The following is a 10395-nucleotide window of genomic DNA, read 5'->3' on the forward strand; positions in this document are numbered from 1 at the left end:
CCCCCCCCCCCGTCCCTTCACAACTGCAGTTCTCAGTCCTGGAAATTGCAGGTGCAGAAATTCAGTACTCTTCAAGTCTCTGTACTTGTACTCATCTGTTTCACTCACTAAAAACCGATTGCTTACAGAACAGGAACAGCACATGCAACAATGAGCAGTTGACATTTAACCCTACTTTTATCAACACTCATAGCACTGAGCTGTCAAAAGAGCAATAATCTAAGCTCTTGAGTTAATAGCTCTTGGGATCTTGGAACAAGCACTGCAGCTCCAAAGCCTTCTTCAGTTCATAGTTTTCTCTACATTTCTCTCTTTGCTGATGGCTGGCAATGGTAAGTGAGCACTGTAAATTAAACACAAATTCATTAGCAATTTTTATCTTGGGTGAAAACTATACTTTCAAGGCCCCATCTGCTCTCCTTTTGAATACACTTAGTACTAGACAATTCAGCAGAACAAGTTTACAGTTCTGTTCCTCATGCTGGCAATTAGCCAGCACTACGGGGCCTGCTTATGTATGCAGTCAAGTATTCTTACGGTGGCTTGGTTCAAAGTCATTGTCATTCCAAACTGCGACCTAAAGAAAATCTTTGAAAGATTTGACTTGTTCCCCAACCCAAGGGCAAGCTACATGTCACTCAAATTTTACCCTAACCTCCACATTTGAAGGAATACAGAATACTTTATAAACAATTTGCAAACAACAGAATTGAGTATCCTTGCATCTGGGAGGAGGGCTGTACCCAAATGTTGTGCAACAACAGCAGCAGTGATGAAGTTTTGCTTAAACTTTAACATTTGTGCTACACAAATAGAACCTTTGGGATTAAGGTTTAGTGTCTCGTTCAAAAGAGTCCTTTATCTTCCCACCACCTCCCTGCTCTTCTGTTTTCGTTCTGCAAAAGGGAAATGGCTGCATTGGTAGTATATATGGACGTATTTTAAAAACTCAATCCACTTACTAAGTTTATTCCACTTACATTAGGACTGACTCTTCAGCGCCTCTAAACTGGGAACCTCTGCTGACTGAACAGGCTTAATATGAGTAACAAGGTATGAAACTCCCCATGTGATTTTACATAGCAAATAAAAAAAATCCTTAAGAGAAGGACTATTAAATGAGCAACTTACCACGTGCTGCCATGCCCCATTGTCTGCAAGCCACGATTGCAGAGAGGAGATCGATGACTGAGTGTTTAGAATTTGAGTCAATCCTCTGTTACTGGTATCCTCCTCCTCAGATGGGAGACCCTTCTACACCCTTGATCAAGGTGTGACAATATATTACCGTTTTGCTTCTGTCTCTCCAAAATGACATTTGGTACAGTCCCATGCTGGCGCAAATCCAATAAGCTTGCACAACTTCAGCTGTGTGCCAAGACCATTGCAGATGGAAAGCATGGGGGCAGCCGGGGCAGCCTGAAAACACAGCATTTCTACTTGGTTCATTTTTTTTAAACCGTTCTACAAGAATTTGCTGTGACCATAGCATAGCAACATGTAATGAGACCCCAATATCCCGTGGCACAATGGGTACAGTTGGATGATACTACAGTGCATCTATTAAAGTAGAATCTTTCATACAAACTAAATTACTTTACAGAACTGAATATAATTAGAGAAGGAGAAAATGTATAGCAAACGGATTGGAACATGACAAGATCTACAATGGGATTAGCTGTTTTCAATTGTGGCTCGAGAGAGAGCTGATGAAATGGGAGAAAACAGGGAGACTTTGCCAGATGTCAGACACTGCCAAAAAGCAGGCTCCTTGAACAACAGCAAGATGACATAGAAAGAAGACACAGAAGAGAGATGCTAGAGAAAATGAGGTAAGAATAAATGCAGGGTTTGAGAGATGGGAATCTTAATCTGGGTACTGAGATATGCAGGAAGCCAGAAGAATTGTTTGGGGCATGTGAAAAGGCAAGCAGCACCAGAGTAAACATAATGGAGTCTGAAAAGCTAGCACTTGGTCAGCGAGAAGTAATTATAACAGTACACAGCCATAAAGACAGACTTGGGATAGCATATTCTAGATGTGTGTGTGTACACACACTCTCCCTTACATATAGGCAAAGAGAGCATCCAAACCTGAACTCTATCATGCTGTTATAAATGCTAGGTAACTCTAATAAATTCAAAAAAGTTACTTTAGCTTGCATCAGTGTGACGACATATTAAAGTCCTTTGTAAGTGCTTTCAGGAAAAATATTATATTTTCTTCAAGCAGTACTGTGCATGTGTGCACGCACACGTCATATCTACAACATTGACAGAGGTCTAAACTATACACATACACACACACATTACGCTTGCATTGCATTTATACATTATATATAGAGCCGTGTGTGTCTGTGTCATTTATAACACTGACAGAGGTCTAGATTACAGACATGTGACTATATATATTGCATTCACAGGAGTGGAAATCTCTGTCTCATCTATACCACTAACAGAGGTCTACATTACTTGGCTCAAGTGATAACATCATATGCAAGTAAACAGTCGCACGGTGATGCTGTAGAAAAAGGAAACTGAAGATTCTCAGTGTTTGACATTATAGCAGCTAAGTCCCTTAGTTAGTAAAATCCACCTGTGTACGTCACCAAGTACTCATTATATTTAAGGCATAAACTTAGAAAAGGCACTAAAAAGATACCAAGTGGGTCCATCTGCATGTGTGCTTTACTGCGGAGTAGGCTAATTAGCTATACAGTAAATCATCACCATCTATGCATGCACCTGTATTAGGGCTTAGTAATAAGCTAATTAAGTCCACCATAGGATAGTACTTTTGGGGACAGTACTATCTTATGGTGGAGTACTTTACTATGCTGAAACACATATGTGTAGACAGTGACCAGGGGCATAAGTGCCCAGGCAGCTCATCCAGCCAGGGCCCTGCTCTGCATCAGCTCAAACTGCTGCTGTCCTGGGCACACATGTAGACACTGTGCTGGGAGCAGTTAACCCTGGCTCAAAGTGCTCCGGAGTTTGTGTTGCATTAATTGCACGTGTAGATACACCAAGAGCTTGTTTTTTCTCTGTTGTGGATGGTGCTTTAATACTGTGTTCCCATGTTATCAATGAAAGTTGTAGGAAGATAAAAATCTTGCACATAACTCTATAGTGCTGCCCATTAGAGTTCCATATTTTTTTCTTACTCTGTCTTTTTTGCTTTTTTCCCATAAATTATAAATGCAAACCTGTTTCTGTGCAGGCTCAAGCTGTGCTCTTTGTGTAACAGCATCACAACCAATAAAAATCTGCACCTCAGATTTAGAATGGTAATTTTGTTAATGATGCACAGAGAACAGAATTTACCTTTCTACAGCTATAATCGCTACAGAGAAAATGCAGTAATAAAAATGGGTTTTCCAAGCTATAATTCAAGACACAGGAAGCTGATATGAGCAGCAGTAATGGTGCCACTTTTATGAAGTCGCTCTGACCACATCAGCTCTTTCTGTATGGAGCTTGTCAAGGTCCCAAAATGAATTCCCTCCTACACGTTAAAATCTCACTTTGCGAAAGATCTGTTAAAATAAGTTAAGAGCTTGTAGAGGAGCTGTGGTCTCGGTCAACCCAGCTTAATTGCCAAGTCAACAACACCTACTTGTATGCTAATGTTGCCTTTCTGCCAGGCTTATCATGAGAAATATCAGGAGCAGCTGTTGGAGTGGTGCCCTGCACACAGTATTCTCAGTGTTAAGGATGACGCAAGTTCATTGATGGCTACAGATGAAAACAATCCATGAAATGGACAGGAATCCAGAACTAAATTTCCCAAGCATGAGAGAGAAGATGGAAATCCGAATCCTAAATTTGAATGCCTGTATAAATAGATAAACCAAAACAGAATACTAGAGCAAAGCTGTGACTCCTGCATTCTGAAGTGTGGAAATGGAAGTGAATTACAAATTTGGACTTCATGGCGTAACTTCTTGAGATATTCAACTCCTTGAGAAATTCATAACTACTCTGCAATGATTTAAAGTTCTGTCAACTGCTAGCAGAAGAGAAGTTGGAAAGATCAGAATTTTCACAAAGAAATACATTTTAAATGGTTTGTTAAACTATAGTGTTTGCTTGTTAGGTATCCAATGCTGCTTTTACTTTCTGAAGGTGTTTCCCCATCACCACTTGGTTTCCTGCCAGTTACTTTGTGATGAAGTTCTGCAAGCATTAGATGCATTTTTGTTTTTTGGGGAAGGAAGAAGAAATTTACATTCCCTTTTTAATTGTGTATTTAAATAAAGTGAGTGGTGGGGCAGTGGGAAGGAAAGCTCTTTACTTTTTGAGTGATTCAAACCTGTCTGGATCCAAGAGCAACTTTTATAAAACCAGTTCCAGGGGGAAATGCAGCATTAATACACAACCCAAGTCAAGCAGTCAAGTACAGAGCCATATCAAAAAAGTCAGGATAGAACTTGCTTTTACATTATCAGTTCAGAAAGTAAACCCTATAAACAAATGTGCTTTCTAGATGAGATGCTGAACTCAGAACATCCACAACTTTCCATGTGAAAGTTACCCTGAGAATGCATATTTAAGTTTACTGAGCGACAAGGAAGATGAAGTTGACTCTTGATATGACAAGTTCATCCAAGAACTGAATTGCTAAATGCCCTCCCATAAATATTCTACTTACCAGATACTGTCATTTGAAATCATTACTACATGGGGTTCCTGAACTAAGATTGCATAGACATGCATTACAGTAATACCCTGAATCTGACTACAATAAAATATTTATGTGAATAGACTTTTATATTTAATTCTCTGGAGAGAGAGGAAGTTGGTTCATACAGCACTGAGCAGGGACAGTAGAAATGCCACCCTTGGTGCACTTGAGGCCAGCACTCTGGAAAATCCCTGCAAGAGCTAATTCCCATTGAAGGGGATTGATAAGAGATGAGGTGAAGACACAAGAACCTGGCCTTCGCTAGAGCAAGTGTTAACACTTTTTTCCTAATGAGGACAACATACATGTGTTAGGAATGCTATCAAGGGAAAGGAAGGAATTGCTTCTGTGAAAGGAAAACCTGTGCAAAATGGGACATACTATATCTTTATAGTACTGGTGGCCTAACTGCAGATTTTTCCTTGGGAATGCAGGTAATGTCTCATTATAAACCTTTATCTTGCACATGGTCTTTGCAGTACTTCACTAAATCAGGGTTTATATAGATGAACATCTAAATCAGAAATCCAGCTCTTAAACAATATAGCAGTGCCTGGATGATATTAGCACCTGTCTGATTCATACACTGCTCATTTCCAACCATTTTCTTTACAGGTTCTTACACTATTCTTACTGATGTGGATGCTACATATCAGGGGTGTCAAACTCGGCTGCCTCCATGGGCCAGATGAATGGTATGGGGCTGGCCTGTGGGATAGACTTGGGCCAACAGATTGACCCTGCATGCCAGACCCAGCACCTGTCATGGAGCAGCTGAACTGGGTACTGCACATGATGCATGTCCCAGACAGACTGTTCTAGTACCTCACTGAATGTGGCACCCACTCTAGCATGCATCTACTCCATGCCAGATTCAGCGCACATCCTGGAGCACCCAGAGTGGACACCATGTGCTACATGGTCCCAGACAAGTCACTCTGGGACTGCACTGCACACAGCCCAATCCAGGGCCATGTTGCATGTGATGTCTGCTCTTGATGTTCCAGAATGCATCATCCTGCACAGAGCAGGTGTGCGCTGAAACAGGTACTGGGTATAGTGCAGTGCACTCCCAGAGCAGCTTGAGTAGGTACCACATATGGTGCACAAGGCCATCTGGTGCATTCTGCATGCTGCCTGTGTGTCCACTCAAGACCCACAGGCAGCACTGGGGGCTAGATGATAAGGCTCCATGTGCCAGATCCAGTCCACAGACCATATCTTTGACACTTCTGCTATAGTTAATCTAATCTGTCATCTGTAGATTGATTAGAGCTGTTTAACCACATACTACAAAAATTGATTCAGAACTCAGATTTAAAGACAGAACTTTTAGTCTGAAATTTAAGATGCTTGGTGTTTTAGACTAGCGTTTACCTGATATCATCTTCTTTTAGTTTCCTGGCTGCCTGTTTGGACAGCTTAATCTGCAAGTCCAGTCTCTGTAGAAAATCTTTGGCAGACAGTTCTTCAGGTGCAGCAGGCTGACTGTCAGATTCTTGAGGACTGGGAGAAGAACTACTGTCTTCCTGAAATGTCACTGGTCCTTCATCACATGAAGGGGAACTGTCAATAGTTTCATTTTCAGGAGATTCCAGTGAATTGAGTCCATTAAACAGTAACGGCTTCTCTGATATAACTGGAATATTCAAGGTTTTCCTCAGAAATATACAGTCATTGGTAAACAGTTTATTTGCCCTTTTTATCTGTTCCATCTGAAAAAGATAAAGGAAAAGGAATTAAATTGAAATACCACTGATTTCTGTGAAGTACAAAATATGCCACCATCCTAAGTAGTACACCATACTAGTCTAACTTTGTCAATCAAAGACTTTTTTTCTTGCAACAATTATTTTCTTCCTTAAGAAAGAAGCTGGTGAATTTAGAACATCCATTTTCAAATTATATTGTCTTGTCCTTGTAAAATCAGCCTTTTAGCTTTTGCTCCCTCCTCTTTATGTGTTTCTAGGCTTTATGATATCAGAAATCTCCCTAAGGGTATGCTTTGCACTACATAAAGAAGCTTTTGCTTGACTTTAGTCTTTCTTTCCCTTTGTGGGTCAGAATTCCTTTATTTATTAGGAAATAACAAATATTGCTGCAAAGCAGAGTTGTTCTGTGTTTCTACTGCAAGCACGCTGGGACAGAAACTTGCAGATGGCTGCCCAAGCAAATTACTTTGAACTAAATTGCAATTAATCCTAGCATATGAAGGTCCATAGAGTTTCACTAAGATGAGCTCTGTAATCAAGTGCATGGTCCAATATGACTCATGAACAGTAAACCCCACAGGCTTTGTGGGACCCAGATTAAGTTAGGTTGTGTTACTTCCCATTGTGGGGTCCTAAATTTGGCTCCCTATGTTGTGAACAACGTTACTGATAGCTTGGCAGGCCAAAAGGAGCAAAAGCAGTTTTACAGCCTCATCAGCAGCTATATTCTTTAATTTTAAATAACAAGCATATATGAGCATCAAAGATAAAGTGAGTGCCAGTTTTTAAGTGTTTTTAATAAGAGACATAGCCTGAAGGTGCTTCATCTTGATTCAAGAAACCCAGTCGTTAGATGGAACTCTGAGTGACAGCCCACCTTCCTCGCTAGGTATTACTGGTTGTGTCCCATGTATTCTGCAACAGTTGAATCTGCCATGACCATGCAAATAAGAATTCGACCTGGTTGGGCTAACAGAAACTTGGTGGGATCCTACCTACAATGGGCAGTGGACATTGAGGGCTACAGGCTGTGCAGACAGGACAGAGTGGGGAAAAAAGGAAGGAGGCATTGCTCTCTATGTTAAAGGGCAATATACATCTTCCATAGTTAAACTGGGCCAGGAAGAAGGACAAACTGAGATACTACAGGTCAGGTTACAGGGGGGTCAGGGTGAAAGGGACTTGGTAGTTGGCGTCTCGAGACAACTCTCAGAGGCAGCGCACTCAAAGGACCTGGTCGTCATAGGTGATGTTAACTTCTCAGACATCTGCTGGGGGAAACAGGCACAAAAGTTTCTAACCTCCTTACAGGACCTTCACCTATCACAGGAGGTACATGTTCCCACTAGGGGAAATGCCTTACTAAACTTAGTACTGGCCACAGGGGACAACTTGGTGGGGGAACTGCAAGTGCAAGGTAACCTAGAAGATAGTGACCACCTATTGATAGGGTTCACTATCTGGACAAAGGTGGGGAAAATAACTAGTAGGGCAGAAGTGCTAGACTTCAGGAAGGCCAACTTCAATAAGCTCAGGAGATTAGTTAGGGAGGGACTGACTGGTAAAAGCCTTGGAGAGAGGGGAGTCCAGGAAGGGTGGGCGTTTCTCAAAGGACTAATCCTGCAAGCACAGAAAAGGACCATCCCAGTACACATAAAAGGGGGCAAAAAAAGCAAAGAAATCCTCTTGGTGGAGCAGGGAAATCCAGGAGAGCCTGGAGGGGAAAAAAAGGAGGCCTACAGGCCCTGGAAGCAGGGGGCTGCCACCAAGGAGGAGTATACTTGCTTGGCTCGAGTTTGCAGGAAAACAGTAAGGAGAGCCAAAGTGGAAATGGAGCTTAGGCTGACAGCAAAAGTTAAAGGTAACAAAAAGTAATTCTTTAAGTACACAGGAAGCAAAAATAAGGTGCAGGGTAACTTAGGGCCCCTTCAGGATGAACTAGGGCAACTGGTAACAGATAGGACAGCCAAAGCGGAACTTCTAATGATTTCTTTGCTTCCATGTTCCTGGACATGAATACAAATACACATCCCACTGGGACTTTCGGTAAGCCCAGGATAGATACCAACCCACCAAATGTTTGTGCTGACCTAGTAAAAGGGCAGCTGGAGGGGTTGAATGTATTTAAGTCAACAGGCCCTTATGATCTTCATCCTAGGGCACATAGGGAATTAGCTAGAGTCATAGCAGAACTGCTGGCACAACTGTTTGAGCAGAGGCTGAAGAGATCTCGTGGCCACCTACAAACTCATCAGCAGGGGCCAGCAAGAAATAGGGGATACAATGTTTACCAGGGCACTTGTTGGTGTAACTAGAAATAATGGCCACAAACTGGAAGAGAGCAAATTCAGATTGGACATCAAGAGAAAATTCTTTACAGTGAGGGTTGCCAAAATATGGAATACGCTTGCAAGGGAGGTGGTGCTGTCCCCTTCTTTGGAGGTGTTTAAAAGGAGATTGGACAAACACCTGGCTGGGGACATCTGACTCCAGCACTTATTCCTGCCCAGGGCAGGGGGTCAGACTCGATGATCTAATAGGTCCCTTCCAACCCTAACATCTATGAAACTATCACTCTTACCCCCAGTGCAGTCAGGCTTCATAACCTGAGCATTCATATTTTTCATTTAACCCTACAGCCTTACACATAAACAAAGAGCAAGCCACTGCAATGATGTCTATAGGGAGCTTGAAATGATAGTTCTGACAGTGGTGAACTGCCTCAACTGGATCCCCATGATTCCACGGCTGTGAAAATACCAGGGAAATGAGCACTTCTGCAGTGGGATATGATAGTCCACTGCAGCCAGACATGTGACATTTAGTTTTACTCCCTTGCCCTGTCAGGACCTGCCTGCAGCTGCCCCTTGTTCTCTTCATGTAGACAGGCAAATGGATTATAGCAGACCTCCTCCACTGTTCTGTACAGCCAGGCAGTGGGAATTAAGGAGCCAGAGCTGGAGTTGAGAGAACACGGCAGCAGCTGAGGCCCCAGACTGTGTACAGATTCAGACAAATATGATGTAGTACGTGGAATGGCCTATGGTTGTTTTATGCTAGAAGCTTTTACAGTCACTCTTCGGGCAAGTAGAAACTCTAGTCTCAGACTAATAAGCATGCTTGCAGAGGGTACTTATATATTCATTCAGAAAAGGTTCACCCACACAAGTCATAGCCCGTAAAATTCAGTTTTCCTTCTATTTATTTGTTGAAATCCTAAAGGAATTGAGAGGACCCAGGCTTGCAATACTGTGAAGTCCCAAGGCTCCAATTAGATTACTGCAATAATTTATATAAAACCCTCAAATTTCTGACAGTGCTAAGAAAATGTCCTAATTTACTGCAAAGAAAGACAGATTCCTGATGACTGGAATGAGCAACATATGTTCCCATAGCTACATAACTAAAATAACAAGTGCATACTATAAAAACATACTTGAAAACAAGTATGGGGGGAAGTGGGAAGACGCTGTTTGTAACAGCATACCGTTCACCATCCTATTTTAAGAAAAATGGAGAAAGCAAGCTAAATTGGATACGAATAAATCATTCTTGCAAATTCTATAATAATGGCGTGCACTTAATCTAACTGCCCAGAGTGAATCAAAAACTCTCCCTGGCAACTGCTATTTACTTCTGTAGAATTTCAGGTTTTGTTTAAAAAAATCTTTCTAGCCCTTCAGGTCATACAGAAAGCTTATAAAAAGTAATCTGAATCTTAACTGCTGCATCAGTTTGCTCATAGCACTGATGCTTCTGTTGCTCAGGTTTTTCTAAGGTGCCGAAGAATGCCTCAGGCTCTTGTTTCAGGGGTGTAGGTTGTAGCCGTATTGATCTAAGGCAGGGGTTTTCAACCTTTTTAAATCAAAGTATCCCTGGTGGCTGGATGCGGAAAGCAGGGAGGTGGGAGGGGGAGGCACTGCTGCCTCCCAGGAGCAGGGCTGGTAAGCTCACCAGGCTGGGGTGAGGGCAGTGGCACCCCTCTGCAGGGCAGGG

General features: G+C 42.1%; 1 protein-coding gene across 5 annotated transcripts in view; it reads right to left on the minus strand.

Moving 5' to 3' along the window:
* LYSMD2 (LysM domain containing 2) overlaps nt 1-10395 on the minus strand; it is a 39535-nt gene that overhangs the window by 20747 nt on the left and 8393 nt on the right. For 2 of the 5 annotated variants that reach the window (XM_019504219.1, XM_019504220.1), the window contains exon 2: nt 6065-6402. In XM_019504219.1, the coding sequence (XP_019359764.1) occupies nt 6065-6402 (338 nt within the window). The other 3 variants (XR_002095192.1, XM_019504216.1, XM_019504217.1) reach the window with 3 other exon arrangements.

The sequence above is a fragment of the Gavialis gangeticus genome, unplaced genomic scaffold (assembly GCF_001723915.1).
Source record: "Gavialis gangeticus isolate Ggan-Ray unplaced genomic scaffold, GavGan_comp1, whole genome shotgun sequence".
Lineage (NCBI taxonomy): Eukaryota > Metazoa > Chordata > Crocodylia > Gavialidae > Gavialis > Gavialis gangeticus.